At 32.9% G+C, this 26,069-nt stretch overlaps 1 protein-coding gene across 3 annotated transcripts in view; it reads right to left on the reverse strand.

The window, feature by feature from the left end:
* The window catches only part of LOC123563934 (uncharacterized), a 104,099-nt gene extending 87,107 nt beyond the window's left edge, over positions 1-16,992 (reverse strand). For all 3 annotated transcript variants that reach the window (XM_053518853.1, XM_053518847.1, XM_053518845.1), the window contains exons 1-7: positions 16,878-16,992; positions 16,570-16,701; positions 15,805-16,118; positions 6,994-7,134; positions 5,804-5,939; positions 5,413-5,586; positions 210-343 (exon numbers count right to left, since the gene is read on the reverse strand). In XM_053518853.1, coding sequence (XP_053374828.1) covers positions 210-343; positions 5,413-5,586; positions 5,804-5,939; positions 6,994-7,134; positions 15,805-16,118; positions 16,570-16,698 — 1,028 coding nt within the window. In that variant the 5' untranslated portion in view covers positions 16,699-16,701; positions 16,878-16,992. The remainder of the gene's footprint in view (positions 1-209; positions 344-5,412; positions 5,587-5,803; positions 5,940-6,993; positions 7,135-15,804; positions 16,119-16,569; positions 16,702-16,877) is intronic.
* Positions 16,993-26,069: the final 9,077 nt, after the last annotated feature.

Here is a 26,069-nt window from a genome sequence, read left to right on the forward strand (position 1 = left end):
ATACGTGTAATTTAATACAAATAAAGTTTATTTTACTTAGCATAAACCATATAATTATGGTAAATGTACATATTTTCAAACATGCAATTTCGGTCTATCATATCTCTAAGTACAAAGATGCGTGTGCTAGATAGCGCTATCCAAGGTAAGCAATATGCATTTAATTATTTATATTTTGTATTATTATGATTGAAAAGTATGATAGTTACGTATTAACTGGAGCCTGAGCATATATATCCACCGACCATACCGAACCAGTATATGCAATAAATATATGATCTCCTTCCACAGTCGGAGAAACGAACTCCGGTGTAACAAGATTCTCAAGGATTTGAACGACAAACTGAAAAATAGCGTTAAGTTTTAATACAAGACAAAAACACTTATTTGGCAAAAAGTACTTGCTTTATCAAATGGCTATGAAAAGAAAAATGTAGGCAAATAATTTCATTTAACGGCTGTTGCATTTTTATCCAATTATAGATGTATCTTATGTTAAAAATTGAATATTAATGTGGTATACTAAGTTTAATTTACAGCGGTTGCCAATATTGGTGACTCCTCTGTAGTCATATTTTGTTTGAGAGAATAGCACAAGATACTAAATATCTTCATACGATACTAATCATATTCATACTTCTGGAGTTTTGCCAGATTTTTAAACGTGCAAGAGGTAAAAAACGGAATTCCGATTTAAATTTACATTAAAACCTACATTAAAACAAGCCGTAAATTAAGATCACCTCATTATTAGGGACACTTTTTTCCAGAACGTTACTACTTCTTCTATTAACCAATTCAAAAATACCATCTCTCTAGTTTTCATTGGTTATGGATTCTTTTAGCGCATAAAATGTGTGTTTGGAAGCCAAATGTTAAACCAAACAATTTGAATTCATGCCTTAATGGATAATACTCTCTCCGGCAGAGGTGCATTCCGAAGTAAGTCGAGTCTCAATGATAACATCAGACAACATATAAGCGACAATTGCTGCAGTTTCGCTCCGTGTGACCATGTTTATTCTATTATTATATGTTACAAAGAATAAAGGGTAATGGTAAATTTCCCGAAAGTAGAGAGCATTCTAAACACAGCCATAAAGTCATGCATCACAAAGAAGGCCCGTTACGAAAAAAGACCGTACCGGAAAAATATAGCAGACGGGTTTCTTCAAAAATTTAACAAGTACATTTCAAGTATACATGTATGCGAAATCCAAAAATGGGTGTAAGAGATAGATAAAATGTTTGGGTGTACGCACGCACGCGCGCGCGCACGAACGTACACACACATACACACACCCGCCTCCCCCCACTCCCCAAACACACACGAACAAACACGCTGAGAGAGAGAGAGATAGAGAACAAATCAACAGACATGGAAAAGAAAAATAGTAGGGCACCGCCCAGAGACGTCCAAAAATATGACGCGCGCTTTACCTCACTCATAGTAAAATTAGATTGTGCGTAAACGCAAGGGGGCGTTAGGGGGACACCAACAACAAACAAGACAATATATGTATCATGAATACGAAACGGACAAAAACATCTTGAAAATAGGAGCACCGCCTTGGAACAGTCAGTAACCTATATAAAGGAATATGGGGGTTAAACGCATTTAGGGCATGCTAACCTCGCACTTACCCTACTTTCAACAAGTTAGACCAGACTGCATAAATAAAATACCTCCCTCCCCGATACACTAGTGACAAAATACCAGAGTACATATAGTAAAACATAAAGTAGGGTCTATCTAGGCATTATTACGCAAATGCTCTCAACAAATTGTCAGAAGTCAGAGCACAAAAAGCCTTACTTTTAAGTGCACAACTAAGAAAGCTGCAAGACAAGCTGCACTTACTCCATCCGTTTTTGTAAAATTGGGGAGAAAATCATCACGTAATTATCGCATCATCAAATTGGAAAGCGTAGCGACTAAACATCGAGGAGCAAACACGAATTGTACATAGTAATTATCGCAGTGCATTCTCTTTTGATAAACTCGAGTTACATCATACGGTGTCTGTATGTTGTCTTGTTTGTCGTTAGCGTTTTTTCCCTTCTTCTCCCACTCCCTCATCGCCCCATCCTTTCCCCTTGCAATTGCGCTCCTTTGTTCTGGCACCCCTTCCCCCATTACTAAGAGTATGTTTTCGTACACCTCTTTTATTTTGGCTGCCAGAATCCTAAGGCGGTACACGATTTATTTTTCTGCTTTTATGTGTGCGTTTGTGTGCTTGTGTGTCTTGGGCGGTGCCCTATAGTGTTGTTTTATCTTACTTGTCTGTGTATCTATGTTAGTTCGTTTGGTGTGGCTGTGTGTGTTTATCTGTGGTACATGAATGTCTGCGTTATTGTGGTTTGCGTTGTAGTTTAACTGTGGCTAAGGAACGTAGTATTCCGTTTGTATACTCATCCTTGTTCTACATTCGCCTTCGACCCCCCCCCCCCCCCCCCCCCCACTTCAACCCCTTACCCCCTCGCCCCTCTATCTATATTTTGCATAAAATTTAACTGTACTTGTTGGACTTTTGAAGCAACCCATCTGTAATATTTTTCCGTTACAGATTCCTTTTGTTGTGGGCTTACATTGCAAATGCGTAGCTCTAAGGCTGTGTTTTTAGTGCTCTTTGCTTCCGAGAAATCTACCTTACCTATTATCTTTTACAAATATATGATAAAAGTAAGCATTCTGTTTAATTTTTCGAATTTTATAAATTACATCCCCACAGTATGTGGGGTGTGAAAGATCAAGTCTTAGCAGTGTTATATATCTTAAAACGTTTGGACGAATTGTAGCAAAATTTGGTGAAAGCCTTTTTGTAGTTTATGATATCGGTAACCCTGTTTTAAGAACTGTTTGGTAATTTAAATATTTCTATCAATCCTCTTACTTTGAGCAAGCTCTTGCAAAACGAGTAAGTTGTGAAATATACAGACCGTATGATGTCGCCCGACAGACATTTCCATCTAGGCTGGGGAAGTTGACATTTTCAAAATTGAAATCGTCTCTTTTATCATAATTTTTTGTTTCTAAAATACTATCACAATTTTTAAATGTAAGTCAAAAAACGACGCTTCTAAATCTGAGGAAGTAGTCTTGTAAAACATTCATTCTACGTTTTCGTAAGTAATGATGTGATTTTAAAGTGAGACAGCTTGATATTCTATTATTAGAAATTTGGAAAATCGAAACAATTTACTACGAATAAAATGATAAACTCTGCACAAATGTTGCAAACTCGTAATGACAGCAGAAAATATGTAATAGCGTCTCACATACAGTGTTACAAAGTCAAAACATCATATGGAAGAAAATACGTATGTACATCTTTTTACATCGAAACCATTTCTTGGACACTTGCATAACTGCTCGGACTATGTTTGAGCAAGAAACAGCAGTTTAATCAGTAGGACAAATGTTTTGCCGTCCGCAAGCAGAATTGCTATTCTACGTCATAGTCTTACACAGGCAGAATAAAAAGTATTTGTAATGGACCATACATATATATATAAATATTCAATTCCAGCATGAAATAAAACGTATAGTTAATCCTCTACACTAAAAAACCGAATATCTGCAGTGGTTCGTAATTTTGCCAAAGGTTTCCTACTTGAACGAACCTCTAATTGATGAAAATGGCGTTTAGAAAAAAAAATTGAATTTTAAATGCCACGAACTGCTACAAACATTTTCGTGGACTCCTTCACAAAGGTGTTATTATTCAGAAACTTCATTTGTACATTCAGTTTTAAGAAGTGTGTAATGCATTTCTATGTTTACATATTATGTTATAAAGCAGACAGGGAACCTGAAGCACAAGCTGTTTAAGGTTATGATATTTGGAATATCAAAAGTGTTTTTAGCAATTTTTGTGCGCTTTTTTACACATTTTTATCATATTTTGACATTTCGAATTACAACATTTTCAAGTTTGAATAATACGTCTGTAAACAACTAACTGAACTATTAAATTTTCAATTTTGGTATCAATGTACTATGCATAAGGAGTTAGAATAAACAGTACTTTGTCGTTGGACAGGGGAAAATAGTATTATGTCACAAGATGTGGAATTTCATCCCGTACTTTTTCAAATGTAATGAGGGTCGGGAAGGTTGGGTAAGAATGCAAAATGAAGTCTTATGCCGCATGTTTCTTGTCCAGACATGATACGGTCACATGTACGTACTATATCTTTAATCCTCATACTATTTCTTATAGTTGCTATTTCGGGGGAAAAGCAGAATGACTGTTTACTACATACCCTGCATATAACATATCGGAGACACCCATGGGAAAATTGTAATAGTATTATAAGTCCTAATGTGTATGTTGTGGAAACACCACGGCTGTTGAAGTATGCGAACATTGTATTTTCAAGATTTCTCCTAATCTACTGGTCCATATCTTTTTTCAAACCAGTTAATAACAAAACTTATTCATTTACTTCAATATCAATTTCGCAGATATCTACATGTTTTTCTTTCGTTTTGAAAAAAATCGTTTCTTCTTGTAGAAACTCCTGCACTTATTTGAATTTAAGACTGATTTTCTTATTGCATTTCTCTACTTTCCTTACACCCTTTAGCAAAACTTTACAATTTTTCTAAAATATTCAATTAGAAAAGAATGTAAATTTTCAGCATGATATTAAATACATTTAGACTTCTTTGTATCTTTAACTAAAATATGAATAATATGGTTAAACGCAATACTTCGATGAGACTTTGTAACGCTTGCTTGTGTATTCGTTTAGAATTTGTAACATTATCTGTTATTTAGAGTGTGGAACTAATTATCAAATAGATATTGTCTGTGTTGAGAAGCAGTTGCAGAAAAATATTTTCTAGTATGTTAAAACCGACATTGCATTTGATTCCACATTGACTGTCTATAACTACGTGTTGGAAAACATATGATATAAACTTTAATTCTGGAGAATAGCAAACTGTTTGTGTTTACACAATAACAGACGGATAATTTTTTAATCTTTCTGTTTGAATTAATGTTTGCGTTTACTTTTATAACCTTAATACAACTTGGTGCAAAGACAAAAATAAATGTAATCAATGAAATAAGTATATATGTAAATAGTCTCAGGTCATATTGAGAGATACCGTTGTACCAATTGTCCTTGAGATGTCGTCATTTCGACACGATTTACGTTGGAACTTTCGTCTCCCGGAGTGTTATTCGTCAGCCATAATCATTGATATCTATTTTTAATACTTTTGATTGAAGTATTCAAACTTAGCGATGTGACTACAGATAAGCTCCATTTTTGTGTTTAAAGTATTTCGTCAGGATTTGTCTCAGGATTATAGTATATCAATATATAGAAGGAAATACCTTTTTGATATCCGTGAACGAAAGAGAACTTGCATATATAAGTTCATATATCAACTCATACCTGTGCACTAGTTGAACTAAGTGAGAATTTGCCAGGAATTTTGTCGTTCTTTCCGAAGTGAATCTTTTTGGTATTGTAGTCCCTGAACGTTAATGGAATGGCTATCCACGAATCGTCAGTGTAGCCAAAAGATATGTCGGCATTTATTGAGACTTTGCAAACATTTGTCCCGGACTGTTATCATAAAATAAATACCTTGCATTATCTGAACCAATATTTGCTTTTGTCATGCTATAATTTTAAATACTGTACAAACTACAGAATAGTTGATATGTTTTAAAATACCAGTACAGTCTGTTAGCAGCTATTTATATTTAAAACAAATAAGACGAAAATGAATCAAAATGCGTACACTTCAGCCTAGATGGTTTATAAGTTCCAAAATACTTACCTCATTCTGGACTTTTACGCCTGGAGCCTCTTTTAACTTCCCTCCTTCAACAAATGCTGCCATGAAACATCGAACAATATCGCCGTCCGGATCCATCATAGGTATTCGTATTGTTGAAACAGTGTTTAACTTAACGCTAGATTTAAAAAAAAACATAGATTATTCATCATTATAACTGTCAGTATCAATTTAACATAAGAACTTGGTAAGATTTATTATCTTTTCGAATTTGAATACCCATGATCCCGTGATTCCATAGGTCTCTCCTTATTGAGCTAAGTGAGTGGGAGTGAGGCGCAATACAAATGCCCTTTTGAATACATATCAATGTGGATGTAAGTCAGAAGTAACTTGCACGGTTTTAATTAAATGTGTTGACTTATTGTGATTCCTACAAGTGTAATATTCATATATATATATATATATATGGAAGATATTAAAGAAATAATAATAATTATTTAATGCAAAGTTAACACTTGTCAAAAGTTCTGTATGTAAGGTATTTGCTCTGCATCGTATATCGTAACACTCACGGGAAGAATATTTTAAGTTAGTTACAACTTGAACGGTTTGTATCACTATGCACACTATGGACTATTTTGCACTATATTTATCTTTTTGCAATAGTCGCCGATAGAATGCCTAAGTTACAACTTGTTGTAAATTTTTTCAAACGGTTTGCATCCCGATAGACACTAGTAGGAACTACCTTGCGCTATATTTGTATTTTGAAATTACTAACCGATAGCAAGTCTTAGTTATTTCTTTTGGGCAGTTATTCATACAGGTTATATCCCTACCGACACAATGAAATACCTTTAATTGTATTTTTATTTTGCAATACTCATCGATAGAATGTCTTCGTTACAACTTGGTACGCTTTGTATCACAATGAATACATTGAACTACCTAACACTGTTTTTATATTTTGCAATACTCACCGGAGAAATGGCTTAGTTACAACTTGCCAATTTGTATTTCGCAATACTAACCAATAGAATGCCTTAGTTATTGTTCATATTCTTTGTATCACTTTGAACACCGTGAACTTCCTTGCGCTGTATTTGTATTTCGCAATACTAACCGATAGAATGCCCTAGTTATAACTTGTAGACAATTGTTCATATGCTTTGTATCACTATGAACACTGTGAACTGCATTGCACTGTAGTCTTATTTTTCAATACTCACCGATAGAATGCCTTTATTACAACTTGTGGACAGTTGTTCATTCGGTTTGTGTCACTACGAACACTGTGCACAGCCTTTGTCTGAAAGTGCCACTTGAAATTATTACCGTACATAAGTGGCCTCCAAAAGCTGCCATCGTAACTAAAAATACATAAAACAATTTCTGTTTAAGTGAAAATAATATGAAAAATAAAACGTTTCCAAATATCAATTAATATAGAGTAACAGATGTATAGTTAGCACTAATGAACTGCATTCATATTTGTGGATCATAAGGGTTAGAATAGATTTGTTTATATTGCTGTTTCACATGTTGTCATGTATGTAATATATATTAATTTCTCCTTACTTCTTACTTATTACTTCAGGGATTATTACCTAGGATATTTATTACATAATTCATGTAATATGTACATGTGATTAACTTAGTAAAGTATCATTGAATCCTCTGTTGCCTATAACCTCCCTTTATAGATAATTATGCAACATTGAAAATGGCGCTTTTATGACCATGTATTTAAGCTTATTTTCTATTCAATTGGTTCTTGCCACTTATTTTTTTTTTTTTTTTTTTTTTTTTTGCTAATTGCTTTTTGTGTTTTACTGCTTACGTTGTACGTTTACATCTTTTTTTTTCTTTTTTTTTTTCCTTTTTGTTAGCTATTTCCGATCGTCATATGTGCATGTTACTTAAAATATATTACGCAAAAATCAAAATAAAAATAAAAAAGCAACAAGAGACAAGAAGCAAACAGCAAAAAAAATACGCAAAAACTCTGAAGGATATAGCGTCGAGATATCATAAAATGCAGCTGAGTCTACTGATTAAGATTTCTTTTATTTTATTACTTTGAACGTTAGAACGGTAAAATACACAAAAGTAAAAAAAAGATAGATATCAAAAAGGGAATGCCACTTTCCAAAAACAAAGCCTCCCCAAATCGCAACTCCCAGCACGTGGACGTACACACGACCATCACACACACACACAAACACATAGACTCACGCGCGCGCAAGCAAGCACATGTACATCACACACATACAAAGCAAAAAGGTCAAAAGACTAAAACGAAAACAGTTCAGTGCCGATAGGACATATGAATTAAAATGTTTAATAGAAATGATAGCTTCAGTAAAATATATTGTACAAAGTTTTCTTTAAGTTTATTTTACAGTTGAATAAAACGTCGAAAGTTTAATCTATGAACGTGCATTTACAATGAGCAAGTTCCTATATCGGACATATTCTGTACACATATGTGAATGCTTTTGAAACTGCAAATCTAAGCTTTAGAAGTGTTTTACAATCGTGCACGTGTAAATTGGGTTAAAATTTTAATGCTCTGACTTTTGAAGTAACGGACGTTTGTTGAATAACAATACACCATAGGAATATGCAATTCTATCTCTCTTCACCTCAGCAGGAAAGGTTTTGATTCATCTACATCGTAACAGGGTTATCTATACATATAAATAGATTTGCGTGGTCGTAAAATATACGAAACCCAAGGATTTTTAAAGTTATCTTGCTGTTCATGTAAAATGGTTGTGAATTTCAAACTAAAGTATCAAATAATTTAAAGACACGGATATTGATCAGGATTTTATAAGATTAAATAGATCATAAAGAGATATCTTAGAATTTTTTTAAAAAAATCCTATTTTTACTCCTGGAGACCTTTATAACAATGTAATTTTTCTGCTTGGGTTTTGAAAAAGAAAAAAAGAATTTTTCCAAAAGCCTGTCATAGAAGTGTTGAAACTTGTAGTAATGATCCCATTTTAATTATTATTTTGCAACAGTGTGGTGAAATATGTGTAGTTATATTCACGTTGAAAATGGCAAAATACCTGTACCACGCTGATTGCCAATATTTTTTAAAAGAAAGAGAAAATGATCAATTTGACCAAGGGTGACACAAGTCTCAGTTTTATTTATTCTTCAAACGTACCATAATTTTCGAATCATTTAATTTCTTACTTTCCCGATATACAAAGAATTACTTAACTGATATACGTATGATATTGAACCATTTTAGAGTAAAAAAAAATAAAATCAAATAAAATCTACACATGTATTAGTATAAATTGTAATCAACCGTAATGTACTTTTGTGACTTAAAAATGGACGTGGTTGTAAAAATCTAACAAGGTCATTATCAGGATTTTAACCTGGGGTCTGAAACATTTGATAGCATATACTATATGTCACACAGAAAAGAAAGAGCAGAATTAACTATTATAAATCGACATGATATGTCAATGTCAATTCTAAAATTTATTTTTTTTAATTATTGATATTTTGAGACTTGAAAGACAAAAATTTAAGAAACTACATATTAAGTATTGTTTTGGTAAAAATGACTTTTTTAAATTTCTTATGAAAGGTCCCTTCTTTTACATAGTTTGTAACTAAAAGTGCATGCAATGTTTGTTTAATTTCTTACGGAAAACCTCTTGAAATTGAAATAAACATCCAGGTGATGATAGATATCGACATCGCAATGCCGGTCATCCGTTACCAATACCATATAGCTGTTGTCTCTCCTGATATCGATTTTCTGCCATATCGGTCATGAGGTCAATTCTACCTCATGCATGCGAGTATGCACTTCTTCATTATGAATGTTTTGTCAGTTCGTAGAAATTCTGAATCAAAACCTAAGTCTAAAACGGGAAATATGTAGAGCTTTGTATGTGTTGCGAATTTTATGGGCTCAGTGTATTGTCTAAATGGTGTGTGTTAAATTCAATGTCAGTAGTAACATTTTTCACTTTTGTCCTTATTCATATTATAGATCTGCATTTAGAGTTTCCATACAAATCGAAATGTACGAGAAGCTATGGGGTCTATGTCATATAACAGTTTCCTAAACCTGTATGACTCGATGATATGGCCTGTTAATATATACGAAAATGTCATTTGGGACAATATATCGTTTCCGTGCATCAATTCATCAATACATGGTGGCTTTTGCTAAATACAGCTGTGGGGTTGCCCTCATCTGAGTTTGACTGACCGTTAAGAAAACTGACCCATTGAAATTGCCTCCATTAAATGAATCTAAAGTAGCAAAATGGAATGCTACTTGTTTTATGGCGAGCACATGATTTATCATTTTTATTTAAATTCTTTCAACACAATCACTGTTTCCATGGCAACTGTTTGTTACTGGAAATGACAATCATATAGACGTTAAGTTCATCATAGCTTAGCCAGTTTTGATTATAAAGCGATAAAAATGTTTCCGGGAAGGAACTTTTAGTCATTTATCAGCGTTATTTCATGTTAATGAATTAATTAGCACATTCACCAATATTTACCATAATGTTACAAAATGACAATATGTTGAAAAGAAACCATTTACTAAATTTTAAATTTATTGTAATATATCAAACAGTTTTAATCGGGCCTTAAAGTTCCTCAGTATTTTCTACAATAGTATTTTAAATTCTGAAATTAAATAAATTACTCTACATGTTTAGCTAGTTTGCATATAATGAAACAATCCTAAATATCATCCCAGGAAACAAGATTTTACTAAACCTGAGTGAAATGAAATTGTCAATAAATTGATGATTATGCGACATATATTGATTGAAAATATAAATAAAGGATCATATGTTTTTCTTTATGTAGAATTGGATTAAACCCAGAATATACTTTGACAATTGGCAAATAAAACAGATAGGGACGTGTGCTTGATTTCTTGCTAGACTGAGAAATTTGGACCTAACACAAATTTATTTTCATAATGGGAGTCTATGGGAAAATCATAAAATCGATGGCACTTTCGCAAATAGAATTTTTTCTGCCATCTATTTTTTTTATAAAACTTCTCACAGTCGTAATTATTCATGTCGTCTACAATATTAATATGTTCTATAATGTGGTGAAATAAAATATAAATGTTATATCTTATACGTTCCAGTAACGTTTATGGCTGGGTCTAATTAGGTGACATCCTCGAAATCATTAACATGTCCAATGGTGTAGTCTTGATCACCGATGTGACCTATGTTTTATCGTGTCAGTTGCTTAATAGTTACATAGTAAATTCCCGTATGTATACATGTATTCATGAGGAAGAATTGACCTCATGACTGATATTGCAGAAAATCAATATCAGGGGAGACAACAGCTATATGGTATTGGTAACAGGTGACCGGCATTGCGATGTCGATATCTATTGCCTCCGGGTATTGTCACCTGGATGTTTATTTCAATATCAAGTGTAATAAAAGAGAAGGTTTTTCATAAGATAATTAAACAAGCTTAATTGAAATGTCACTGGAGTTACAAACTATGGAAAAGGGATTTTCCATTAGAAATAAAACAAGTCATTTTTATCAAAAGAATGTTTAATATGTAATTTTCTGAACCATAGCACTTTAAACATGTTATTTTATAATAATTAAATTAATTTTTATATCAATATAACATTTCTATCAGCAATAAAACCCATATTTTCATATAAAATCATATTTTCATATAAAAATCATATTTTCATACATATTCTTATATAAGAAGAATGTATATTTTAACATGTTTTCGAAAAACAATGTAACAAATCGGGTGAACATTGCTCTCTGTAAACCATTTAGATTCAAGTTATAGGCAAATATCGATGAAGTCTTTTTTTTTTTTTTTTTTTTTTTTTTTTTTTCATTTTCAACCAAATCTGAAATGTAAAGGACCCTTAATCTCTAGAAAAAAGGAGGTTCGTACACTTCCTTTTATATATTTATATAGCACTAGCATTGATATTTTTACGGCGTCTCCCATCTATAAAATACGCTGTCGTTGAAAAATAAAATCCGACATATATATTTAAGAAATATGAACTGATTTTACATTTGTTTTAAATAACGCTGTCTTTAAGTATAATATGTGTAAAAGACCTAAGTCTAAAAAAACAGCTGTTTACAATTTATAATTACACAGGTGTAGGTTTTGATTTTTTATTCTGAAATTGTTGAACATCATACGTATATCAATTCAGTAATTCTTAACATATTGGCAAAATAGGAAGTTTAATGAATGGAAAATTATGGTATGTTTGTAAAATTTAAAAAAAAAAAGATAGTGGTACAGGTATTTTGCCGTATTCAAGCAGACATTACTCATTTTAATATTATAACTGCACATATTCCACCAATATATGAAAACTGTTTGCAAAATAAAAAATATGCGAAATATTAAAATCGCATGATAATTATACATTGTAATTACAAAAACAAAATACCCGTAATTCAAAACGCAATTATAGCCTTATCAGTGTTATAAACGTCTATGTTGTTTTAACGTTCCTTATTTAGAGGTAATTGGCAAGTTTTATTACAGGTCCAATAAAAAGGATTTATGCGTGATGCATACAACATTTTATTACTTCTATAAACTATCATTCAATAGGATTACAGTATAGAAATTGGTTTCATGTAAAAATTATCTTGAATTGAACATATACAATAAATTATGAAAGTAAGTTAATCACGACGACATTTATGATAACTGAAAAGATCATGAAACCAGGTAAAATTTTCACGAAAACAAAAATATATCATTAAGTTACTGAAGTAAAATTCAGTTCTGTTTTAAATGCAGATATTATTTACATTGCAAAAACATTCTTTTACACAAAAATACTCCGGACATATTTTCCACCTTTAACTTGATCAAGGCGGACCTTGAATTTATTTACTAAAATTTATTAAGTAAAATATATACAAAAAATTCTATATTTTACCTTTTTGTACTGTAACTGAGTAGAAAAATAGCGACAGTTTGCATTTGTGATCCAAGGGCCGATAGAAAAGCTATCTCTTTTAATGTTTAATTGACATAATTGGCATAATTGACACTGATATTTAAATGTATATGAAATAAGGTGAGAACAACAACATAAGAAGAAATGGGTATCTCTTTCTTTTTAGAACCGAAATATTAATTGCAATATTTAATTGCATTTCTTATATTGTTAATGTGTGATATTAACATAAAATGAATTACTCGCGAAGTAAAATTACATTAAATGATTAAATCATTACTTTAACCTTTTGATCACAATACCGCATGTTCACGCGGCATAATAATATCGTCTGCTTATGACGCTACAACAACAACTTCGCGCTGAAGTTAATTTTTCTTCCAAATTAGTGGAAATAAACCGTCTGAGAACGAATCAAATTTTTATTTCACAAAAATGAAATAAATATCATTCAAAACATAAATTCAATGAGAGTAGGAAATTTCTTGCACCTAAGCTTTCATATCAATGGTTTTATACCAAAAAATGCTTTGAAGAAACGCATGTATGAGATTTTTGCACATTTTATATGGAAAAAAGAAGGGAAAAAATGACGATATGATGGCATTAAACTTCATGTGAAGAACGAATCAAAAATTAAGATAAAATTTAATTTAAAAAAACCTTGTGATGAATCAAATGTTGAAATTTGGTAATCTTTTTGCACCTAAGGTTTCTTATTTTTAGTAATTTTGTTATTAAGTAAAATGTGTACATGCCCTTCTTATTTCTATATAGAAAATCTGACCGCTATCGATTAGTGGCCGGAGGAATATTCTTCGGTATGACTAGAAAATAACATCTTCAATGCCGCGTCCCTTACAAATTATGATAAATATCATTCAAGTCGTAGAAAAAAAATATACTACAAATATTTTTGACAGTTAAATTAAAAAAAAATATAACATTTTCAGTTGTAAGAAACAAGTTTTATGTTTGTTTTGTGAGTGAACCCGTGCTTGTGGATGGACCAAAATTAAGGTAAAAACGGAAACATAGGTAAGATATAATTGATAACATATCTAAATCACTAATAAGGCATTCTGTAAAATAAATTGTGTTTCCAAAATCTTATTACTGTGGCTACACAATTCGTGATATAATGATGATTTATGAAGGTTAACTTATTGTTGAGCGCATGCGCATTAAAATCAAAACAACCGGTTAAACAACCAGGCAGCCAACAGTGTTGTTAGTTCGTCTATATTTCTATACCTGTCAAGCAGCGAGAGTTCTTCCGTGGCGGCGCTTTAAATAGGTTACCACTGTATTTTGTTGTATTTACTAATATCTAAGAACTTGAAAACAGTGTCATCAATATAATAATATTAACGATTTGTTTTTAACTTTAATGTATTAATTCTAAGGGTTTTTTTTTCTTTTCTTTGTCAATTAAGGAATCGTCTGAAACATACATTACACATTTCTAATGACGTAGCTATCAATTTATTTATACTATCAGTTTAATAAATATGTTGTTCTTTTATTTGACGGTTTCGTCATTGTCGTCAATATGTTTTATTTTAACTTAATAATGTACATATCTATGCACACATCCATACACTGTTATAGAGGTACTATATAAGGGGCTGCCTTCTTGGTTTCTCCTAATGGATTTTATCCCTTGTTTTGAGTGTTCTTAAAGTATATATATATATATATATATATATATATATATATATATGAAGTCATTCATGTGAATAATATAGCATTTGGTTTTGAATTTCAAAAACACAGGTGTTATAGTGACATATTAATGTTCTCATAAATAAAATGTTTTCGGTTGAAAAGCGGCACTAAACAAAAGGAAATATACAGATATTTCAGTAAGATCCTTATATTTAAACGTATGAAAATGGAAAAGGCTGTCAAAGATATAAACTATATTAAGTGATACTGCTTACCTTAATGAATATAAAATGAAAAACCTTAAAGTTATCATTTTGTAACAAAATACCTACAATATAATTTGAAATATTGAAAAACATATTGTTAATGACTACACTTCTAAGACAACAACAGATAGAAATTATGTGTAAAAATACTGCATAAAATTTGAAAGTATTAAGATGTTTGCATAGTATTAAAATAGTACAGTTTAAAAAAGAATAATTGGATTTATACTAAAACATTAAAAAGTACAAATATACAAATATTTTCTGTTCAAAACTTTCGAGAAGATTCTGAGTGCCTACGGGACGATATTTAGAGTTACTGAAAACATTTTGCCATATGAAATGATAAGTTCTTTAAACTTTGAGTCTAAAAACAAATATGAACTGTAGCACTTGTACGGGAAACACATTCCGCAGTGTCTTGAGACGATCAATTGAACATAATCAGTTTGCTTTGAGCTAATTTGTAACTGGTTAGTATCCTAAAACTATTTTAATTTTGTCAATTACAAAAACTTCAATTCTCTCTTCCTACTTTAACGCGTGCAAGCAGCACGCACGCTTGAACAGTGTTTAGGTTAGGTACAGAGGATATATATAGAAAATATTCTATTTATTTTTATAGTCAAGAAAATAAATGGAATATTTTCGATATATACTCTCTGTACTCGAATATCTCCCGCCATACAGAATGCCTCATAGTGCGTTATAGTCCAGAAGTAGTAAATTATACGTTATAGAAAACAACTGATACATTATAAGTTATAAATAATACGTAATATCAAATAATAATAAGTTAAATAATCATGACTGTAAGTTTTGAGGAAACGATCAGCAAACCTAATATAACAGCTTGTCGCCCTGCTTATTCATACTCTTTTTGTCTACTTCATTCAATTTCCTACCATAATGCCATGGGAGCATACTGCCAGTTACATATGTATAACTTATAAATCATAACAAATAAATTATAACTTATAAATAATAAGTTATAAATTATAAATAATAAATGTCCCTCCAGGGTTTCCGTACTATCATTTATCGCTTCTTCAACATTCAATGTTAGACGTAAATGAAAAACAACAAAGAGATATAATTAAAACTCATACTTTATATCTTCAGCGGCGTCAGCCATTTCAAAGCTGAATTTCATGAGCTCTTGTTCCCACATTGCCTGCTCACTAACAGCTATCACCCATTCAGTATAATTAAAGCGAACGATCGTATTTAGGTCTCTTTCTATTGTTGCTCTGTTCTGATCAGTGTAATCTGTTGAAAAGTTTCCGAAATAGTTTTGAATTCCGGAACTTTGTTCTTTTTGACTGCGTCTTTCGTTGACCACTTTATTGACATCTCTCTTTGAACAGTTGGCGCCGCAAGGGCCTTCCCCCAACTTCCATCCTGTTATCAATTCAATATGGGCCTGTAAAATCAAGTCTAAGTTTTGTTACTGTAGCCTTGTATTATTCAAATTTTCAAAAATGAAATTTGAGCAAATGAAATGGTGTTAATGACGTATTTTCTAGACTAACGGCATAAACAATCATACAGTAATTTTATTTATGCTTTCTTTATAGTGTTGAAGTGATTGTGATTGTGTTAACGTTTCATGTCACGTGGTATTTATTTGATATCAAATAAATAGCATTAAACGCTGTTTTTCTGCATAGGCCTTGTCATTTCCGTATTTAAAGATATATACTCACATTTCATATCATTTATCAACCTCCAAAAAGTATTTTTTCTTTTTTTGCCTTGACTGCTGAATCTAAGATTTTGATACATGGCCAGCAACACTTTCAGTTGTTATTTTTTTCAGTGAAGAATTAATATGTACATGTATCAAATTAATCAGCTAACAAAACCAAACTTACTATTTTCTTTCCTGCAATCTCCTCTAGTTTATAGCTTATTGATCCGCCATAAAAAGCACCATCCTCTGACTTGACAGTATTTAAACAAAGCAGACACACTAGTATACTACCTTTGACGAGGAAAACCATTTTCTGAAGAAGAAGAAGAAGAAAACACAATCGCGGCCACTCCAAATGTAGCGGACAGTTGCCTTTCTCGCATAATGTTTACACTTTTTCGTCTAGATGTAAAGACAATTATATAATTGTAATATTTTAATAAATTAAATATAGGTGAAAATGTATTGAAACTTTAGCCACAGAAATACCTTGCAACATATGTGTTCTTTGTTTAAAATTCCCTTCTTAATGGCGAGCACATGAACGGGACTTGACTTTTGTATGAACACTAATCAATGACAGGTTTTTTGGTGCCAGTTCAAAGTCTACATAGGTACAAAAATGATCACATAAAGCCAAATGATAAGTATTTAAAGCTTTATATCAAAAATTGTGTACGTTTTGAGTAAAGGATTTAAAAGTTAAAGGCATGTGTCTGATCCTTAATGACATTTGAATTTCCAATCTGCCAATAAATATGTTAAGATTGATTGCAGAAAACCTTTGGTTTTATTAGCTTTAGATAATACCCAGCTGAGTAGACAACAGATTAACTAATACGTTGCACATTGCAAACAATTTAAAAGAGGTGCGCTTACAGTATCATCGATTTGAAACAAATAACGACCGATAAGAACTTAAATATTTGTCAGTTCACGGTCTACGCATCACATATCGATGGGTCAGTGCAACATGGTCCTAACTTTTACCAAATACGCTTTTTTACATAATTTGCCCTATTTAACATAAATACACCACTGGTTCAAATATATAAATCACATTCCTAAAATTTAAGTGAAAAAAATAAAATTGTCAAAAGGTTGTTTCTAAGGAAAACACTTTCAGTCAGTGCAACATGGTCGTAACTCAACATACGTCTTTGTTGCACAGAGTAAGTATGCAATTTCACTTTGAAAAATTCTGTGCGACATGGTTGTAACTCACATTAAAGTGTACAACAGTTAAATGATAAATAAGGATGATTTTTTGTTTCTAAACAACTTAGAAAATGGTATAATACTACAACACTAATATTGTAACCATATTTTATCAATGCAAAGTTGTGTTAAGAAATCATTGACCTGTGTTTAGGATTTTTCCAAAACACTTATTCTGTTAGAAAATTACTCTGTTAACTATTTCTCAGCAAAACTTCTTCCAAATTCAATATTTTTTAGCATCAGAAGTCCTATTCTTGACTTAATTTTAAGGGGGGAAATGCACCTTTTTATACTTGTAATTATTAAATAAACTTTCTTTATGCAAGTTTCATAAAACTGTGAAAGGATAACAATGAAATAACATTTTTCATATTTGAATGCATATTTCTATGAATTGTGCAAAATACAAAATGGTGTTAATGTAGATTTTTTTCTGTGCTATAAGTGAAGCATGACTTCTGCTTGTAAAGCCCGTATTCGGATAAGTCTTATTTGGATATACAGAAGAATTCGTTGGGTATATCGAATATTTGTATAAGTCGTTAAACCACTCAAACATAAATTAATTGACCAGCATTTCCATTAATGACTGATTTACTTGATTTTTATGTTGCAAAACACCAACATCCAGGCCTGGTTGATCAAGGGCCATGGCCAAGAGAGCCCGTGTTCCCCCTCCTCCCCCAGTGACTTATACTCATCGAAGTTGCACACAACTTATTTGGCAAACAAATAATATTTTCTCAAAATATAGACCAACACTGCACCAGAAGCCCCATTTCATGCCTGTATTTTAAAACTTCCAGGAGGGGAGATGCCCCAGAACCCATAACAGGAGGAAAGTATCCCCTCTTATACCTCAACATATAGACAGAAAAATGCACTAGAGGCCATCAACATATCTCCCACACCACTGTGGTGGGAGACATATTGGTTTACTCCTTATGTCCGTCCGTCTGTCACAAATCTTGTCCGCACTCTTAAATCGAAGATTTCTCATCCAATCTTCACCAAACTTGAATAAAATGTTTGCCAATAAGTCCTCGGCCAAGTTAGATAAATATCCAAATCGGCCCAGGCACTTCGGAATTATGACCCTTGAAACATTGTTTTTTAATAATCCAAGCACTGAAAGTCTGATTGGGTTGTATCAAAGCACTGAAAGTCTGATTGGGTTGTATCAAAGCACTGAAAGTCTGATTGGGTTGTTTTAGATAATCAAAGCACTGAAAGTCTGATTGGGAATTAAAAATATATAAGGAGTAGAGTTTACGCTCGAGCATTTCTCATCCGATCTTATACTTCTATTCCGATGATTGGGCAGTTGTGGGAGACATGCGCTTTTCTCAAAAGCAGCTCTAGTTTCATACCTTAATTTCAAAAATGTCCAGGGTAGACCCCAACCCCTGACCCCCATCCCCAAACTGGAAGAAGGTATCCCCTCCTGTACATCAAAATTTAGACCCAAAAATGCACAAGAGGCAACCACTTCATACCTAAATTTCAGAAATGTCCAGGGGAGAGCCCCCACCTCACTTGAGTCTCACTCTTGTACCTCAAAATTTAGAACCAAAAATGCACCAGACGCCCCTGTTTCATACCTATATTTCAAAAATTTCTATGGGAAAACCCTCTGAACCCTTTCCCTACCTTTGTATCCCCATTTCTACCTTTAATTTAAACCCAACTGCACCAGAGATCCAGGGTTCAAGCTAGCCCAGAAAAATTGGGAGAAGTGACTTTTCCCTCCAGTGAAAATAGGGAGAAGTTTTTTCAGAACAGGGAGAATTGGGCTGCGGGTCAAAACAGTAATTAATTACACCGTATATTACCGTTTTGATGGTACAACACAAAAGAATAACATTTCAAAACAACACATATTTTATTTATAAGTACAAAATGATCAAATGATATGCAGAAAAACTGTACTTATGCAGTAGTTTGCAACATTTATCATACTAAATTACCATCAGTATTACAATGTCTGGTGTGATTTGTTATTTTGGCTCGTGTGTCATGACCCCTTGCACATGCATTATCAAATTTTGCAAGTCTACATACAACACAGTGCAATTGGCCATACTCATCTTTCTTATACCAATCAAAACTAGGCAATAGAAAATTAATTTTTAGATTCTCATCCCGTCTGACGCTGTCTGAAACCCAACGCCTCAAATATTTTTATTGGTCAAAATCCGGATATATTTTATGTCCGGATACTGATACACTTTCATAAACAGTAAATTCTCCAGTTTAAAGAATATGTTTGACAAACTGCGATGATGCAAAGACAAATTAACAGCTTTTGACAATATCTGATATTAAAATCTACAATGACAATACCTTTTATTCAAATAAATTAGGAGAAATGTTCATGATAGAATAACGACAGTATGTCACCGCGAGCAGACATTCTGACAATCTACTTTCAAACAAAAAGGTAAATCCAATGTTTTCTTATAATAAATTGATTGTGATTGATTTTTATTGATTGAAATTAAATATCTTTGTCTGAATTTCAATTTCAATTGTGTATAACACGAATATTTACGTCTAGCAGTCGCAATTAAAATCATACATTACGAACAGCTCTTGTTGAGTTAGAACCATAATTATTCAGAGCTTTGTTTATCGGTTACATCAAACAGCTTCATTTGCGAGGGCTTTCATCCTTTAATCAGCTAATGTCCCTTGCGCCGACATACTTTTGTTATTGTTTTTCGACCTTACTGTTGTTTGTTTTCATACGTGATGCACACAATATTTATCGGTGATGCACAAAATCAGTTATAGGCCATTTTGTTTCGCCGCGTTTGATTGGTGTTTCCAAAGTTTTCGACCAATAAAAATCATCGTAACTATATTCGGTGATAGGCGGAGCATTCTTTGTTGACAGACGAAGTTCACAACCCGTAACGGTATGGTTTTCGCTAATTGATTATGTAATGTTTTACAAGCTGATTAGAAGCGGATAGGTGCGATATACACATGTATGATAACAGCCTCAGGCGCCCTTGTTTTCGCTTTTCTGTACAAACAGAGCGGCGTCATGAAAAAAGCGACCACTTCGCTCACGTCGCCCAAAAGCGTGGACCCTGCAGAGGCCATCATTTCATACCTATATTTAAAAAAAATCCAGGGGGGAGATCCCCCTGACCACCTTAACAAAAGGCAGGTATCCCATCATGTACCTCAAAGTTGTGACGCAAAAAGGCACCAGAAACTTCCATTTTATACCTATATTTCAAAAATGTCCAGAGGGAGACTCCCCTGACCCACCTAACAGGAGGTGGGGACCCTTTCAATACCTGACAATTTAGACAAAAAATGCACCAGAGGCTGCCATTTCATACATATATTTCAAAATTTTCCAGGAACAGACCATACTGACATTCAAATCTCAAATCAGGTGTGTGTCATCATTTTTAATGCATGTCCAGAAATGAGACCGTGTTTTGAAGAGTACTGTCCCTTGATTATTAAGCCAAATTGTTTAAATTTGATTGTTTCCCTTTATACCATCTTAACGCGAGTATCGATTTTTGTTAATCTTTCTTATCTTGATAATCTTGACTTTACGCTGGTTATCGTAACGACATGGAATTAAACTTTTTAAACAAGTGGAGTTTATAACTTGCCCGAGGCTATTTGCAGTATATATAACTTTGTAATTTCATCAAATTGGTGATTTTGAATGATAATCGGGTTTTTGTTTCAAAACTGAGAGCCGGGAAGGTTATTCCGATTACTCAGCGTAAATTTTAGATATGTTTTTAAATTAATAAGTTAATTTCATGTGACTGTGTTGTTGTGTTTATCATGTTCTTTATTATGACATTTTAAGTTTTACTCTAGCTAAAGAGCAAATTTATACCAGTAATGATTTTTATGTGTAGATTTTTATGTAATAAAAATACATTTAGACTTGTATTGAGAAGCATGCACATGTTCTTCTGCAGAATAGTATTGTGCTCCTGGGGCGTGCATTATTAATGCTGCAGAACCGGTGCATATTTCTTGATGTAAATCTAATAACATAGAAATATTTAAATACCTTAGACCTTAAGGCTCATAATGCCTGTATTCTATAAAATATGCAAATATCTTGTATCTAAAGGCACTCAGTGTCTACATACTGTAAAATATTCAAGTACCTTAGACCAGGTAAGCTCTTATTGTCTATTTTCTGCCCATAAAAGCTCTCAGTGCTTATATTCAGTAAAATGTGCAAATGCCTTGAACCTTTCAAGCTTCTATTGTTCATTTTCTGTAAAATACTGAATTAAGTTTGACTATAAAGGCTCTCAGTGCCTATATTCATTAAAATATTCAAGTACCTTTGACAAGTCAAGCTCTTATTGTCAATTTACTGTAAAATACTGACATTTTTCCCATAGTATTGTAGTTATTACTGTATTTTGATAAAAATAATATAGATTGTATAGTTTTTCATTACATCATTTGAATACAAATATTGTTTTGCTTCTCTTGTAAAGTTTTCAAAAACAGTTACGTCCGTGTTGCACTGACCCATGGGTATTTGGTGTCTATTTAGTGTCTGAAAATTTGAAAATCTTCCACGCCATAAAATACTCAGACGTGCATCTACACTTTTGATTAAATGACAGTTTTACCACACTATGATAAAATGTAATCATTTTAATTCAGGCTTTAGATTACACTTATTGTCGAGGTTATACGATGTTGGAATATTTTTGCTCATTCTCTGCCATTATAGGATTTTCTTGGCCAATATAAGGTGATTTTTATTTGATTGGTTAATCAACTTTTGTCCGGTTCTCTGCTAATATCAGGATACGTTCATGGACGGAAAGGCATACGTTATTTTGAAAATTACCTTTTCAGTTTTGTCAATAGTTAAACAATTTCACTAATATCATTTGCTTATGAGTTCACGTGATAAGTAATTTAATGCGGTAGACAATGACCAGTATCAAACAGGGAAAGCCACGTTCTAAAAATGCAGCCTGCACAAACGTAAACTTAGCACGTGGACGCACACACGACCAACATACACACTCACACAAAGCAAACACACAAGGACAAAACAAACAAATAAAGGAACACAGTGGGGCTCCGCCTTGGAACGGTCAGTGGCAAAACCACAACTGGGGAGCTTAAACCGATTTATGGTGCATCTAACTTCAATCGTACACCCACCATGTTCCAAAGTTACAGGACAGTGTAAATAAAAGTTATCCCCGCCAGGTAAAGCCTAACTAGTGATTATAATGTTTGAAATCAATGGAAGACAAAATTTACAAGGAATGCTTCCAGCTGTTTTATTAAGCTGTAGAAATTTACTCGTGGCAGAATAATCTGTTAACAGGAAAGATGTTAAACTTTGCAGGGAAATACTTTTAAAAATTATCTCTCGCGGAGTATAATTCTTTTCAATATGAACCAACAAGAAGTTAATTTTTTGTAAAAATGAATAAAGTATGTGTTGTATTGTAAGTTCACAGTTATGCAAATATTTGGTTTCAAGGATTGAACCATTGTTTCATCCATCTTTTCCATAAAAAGATTTTTGCTTGATTTCTCTTTGAATATCAGACACGGAAATTCGAATTATACATCAGATTACGGGGCTCCAAGATTCAAACTTCAAGAGATTTTTCCTTCCACCTTTTTACCTTCTGGATCAATGTAAACTATAGCCGGAATATTAACGAAACTGCTGATTACGGATTTGCTTAATGCAGTTATAAGTCTTTCAGAACGAAGCCGGGAGGTGGTGGCATGATACTAAATCATTATCTTCTTTTTATAACATAAATGATTACTTTCACTCTTATCATTTCAGCAACAGTAGGAAAAACATATTCTTGTATAGCCGGTAAGTATAATAATACTTACCGAATACCTAAAAATGGTGAGATGTTATGTTTATTAGCTAAAACTGTGTAATGAAAGAGAATGCGTTTGCTTAAATTTAGACTTTCTTTACTTTCTTTCAATGTTGTACAACAAATCTTTATAGTATTACGAGCATCTGTAAGCTGTTTCTGACGTGCTCATGGTACCCATCGAATTGCTCAAGGTATTGATCATAAAAGGTACTCTGTTAAATTAGAATTAGGTTCAATCAAGAAAACTGACGCTTCAGATTTAAAGAGGAAAGATAAAATCTTTAATTTAAAATCAACTTGTTTTCATCGACTTTGATGCATAACATCAAAATTCTACTTGGCTCTCGTTGAATTCACCTTATTCTGGCCGGCGTATTTATTAAACGTGTATTCATCTTTTTTTTTAAATCTGGGAACGCTTTGACCGGTAAAATTAAACCAGGTATTGCGTTTACTTAATTGTGCACAAGATCCAGATTGCAAATTGACCTTGACAGAGGAGTGTTTCATCACATGCAAGAGATAAGTTTAACAATATGTTTTTCTTCTTCGAAATAAACTATGGTTAGAAATCACAGCAAAGGTGAAATCATGAAACATAAACAAGGATATTTTATGGGGAAAACTTAGCCATGTAATAGATGATAAGCTATTAAGTGCAATTAAAGTTTATATAACAATGTTATGTGTTCTGTCAAAGTGAATAACTTCTTCACAGATTGGTTCTATGTGAAAACAGGCTTAAAACGGGGCTATTCATTATCGCCAATGTTATTTAATTTATATATTAACGATTTGGCCATTAGAATAAATGCTCTAGACAAAGGTCTTGATATTGATGGTGTGCATTGTACCATATTATTATTTGCAGATGATATCGTATTAATAGCAATGCACACAAAATTCATTGATGAACTAGATTCATGGTGTACAGAAAACTTTATGCTCATAAATGATGATAAATCCAATGTTGTACACTTTAGAAATCCGTCTGTTCATAGGTGTGACCATTTGTTCAGATGTGGAAACTCGCAGATTAAATATGCCTCTCAGTATAAGTATCTAGGCCTGGTTTTGTCTGAACATCTGGATTATGCTGTCACTGCTAAATTTGTAGCACAATCTGCTGGAAGGGCGTTGGGGTTACTTATTGCGAGAGCCGAAAGTCAGTCGGCGGTTTTCCGTATCAGGCATTCACCAAGTTATTTGAATCTACTATTGTTCCACTTACGGAAGGTCGCTGGTTCTACCCAGGTGCCCGCTCGTGATGAAATTGTGCACGGAGGGGCACCTGGGGTCTTCCTCCACCATTAAAGCTGGAAAGTCGCCATATGACCTAAAATTGTGTCGGTGCGACGTTAAACCCAACAAAATAAAATAAATAAACTATTGTTCCCATTATAACATATGGCTAATGATGAGCATATTGTATTAATGCAGTTCAACATAGAGCAGCACGATACTTTTTAAAGGTTGGCAAGTACACACCAAATGCTGCGGTGAATGGCGACATTGCTTGGAGTCCTATGATATGTAAAACTAAGAAATCTATTGTTAATCAGTGGTCTAGATTTGTTTATATGTCTGATGAAAGATTGAATAAAAAAGTTTTTACATGGGCACATAATGTTAGAAGTAGAAATTGTAAGAACTGGAATTATAAAGCAGACATTTTGTTCACAAAGTATGATTTGAAACATTACTTTAATACCGATTTGTACTCGAGCAAACATCTTATTTGTCAAGCTCTTTTGCCTAAATTGCTAGAAGAATATATTGCAACATGGAAATCAGAAGTTGACAGAGTGAATGCTCGTAGAAGAGGATGGTAGAAACAAACTTAGATTTTAATATAGATGTTTTAAAGAAAATTTTGAAACTGAACTATATTGTAAAACTGTTTTAAATAGAGCCCATAGGGGAGCAATCGCCAATTTTCGAAGTGGTACAGCTCCGATTAATGTTGAAATAGGTCGTAAGCAATGTTTCCTTTGAACAAAGGCATTGTATTTACTGCCAAAACATTGGGATTTGTAATATTGTTGAGGATGAAAAGCATATAATTTTGGAGTGTCCGTTGTACACAGAGCTAAGAAATCCACTTCTTGATAAAGCAGAACAGTTCTTGAATGGGTTATCATAGAGAAAAGAAGTAACTCTATTTCTCATATTAACACTTAAGTGTATAGTAATTACTTAGTATATATTTTATTGTAAAGTGGTGACTTGAGCAGTGTCAAGTGAAAACCAACTATAGTACGACTGCGATTTGTTGGCTTGCGCTGGGGTGTGGTCTGGTCGGGATCCATACTGTTTGCCTGGCATCTCAGTATATCTTTGCTGGCTGAATGGCAAATAGTGTGTGTGCGGTTCGGGCTGGGCTTTGGTGTGGCTGAATTACTCTGCACCTGTGCTGGTTGCGGTCGTCTTTAGGCTGGGTTCTGCTTCACTCAACCCATGTATAGTAAATTTTATTATTCTGGACTATGTGATCAGATAATAGAACGAAAGTTTGCCTTTGTTTTCTAAATTGATTCAAGTTGCACTGGATTGTGATAACTCGATGTGTTAGCAGTAAGGTAACAAG

Source organism: Mercenaria mercenaria, chromosome 1 (genome assembly GCF_021730395.1).
Source record: "Mercenaria mercenaria strain notata chromosome 1, MADL_Memer_1, whole genome shotgun sequence".
In the NCBI taxonomy this organism is placed as follows: Eukaryota; Metazoa; Mollusca; class Bivalvia; order Venerida; family Veneridae; genus Mercenaria; species Mercenaria mercenaria.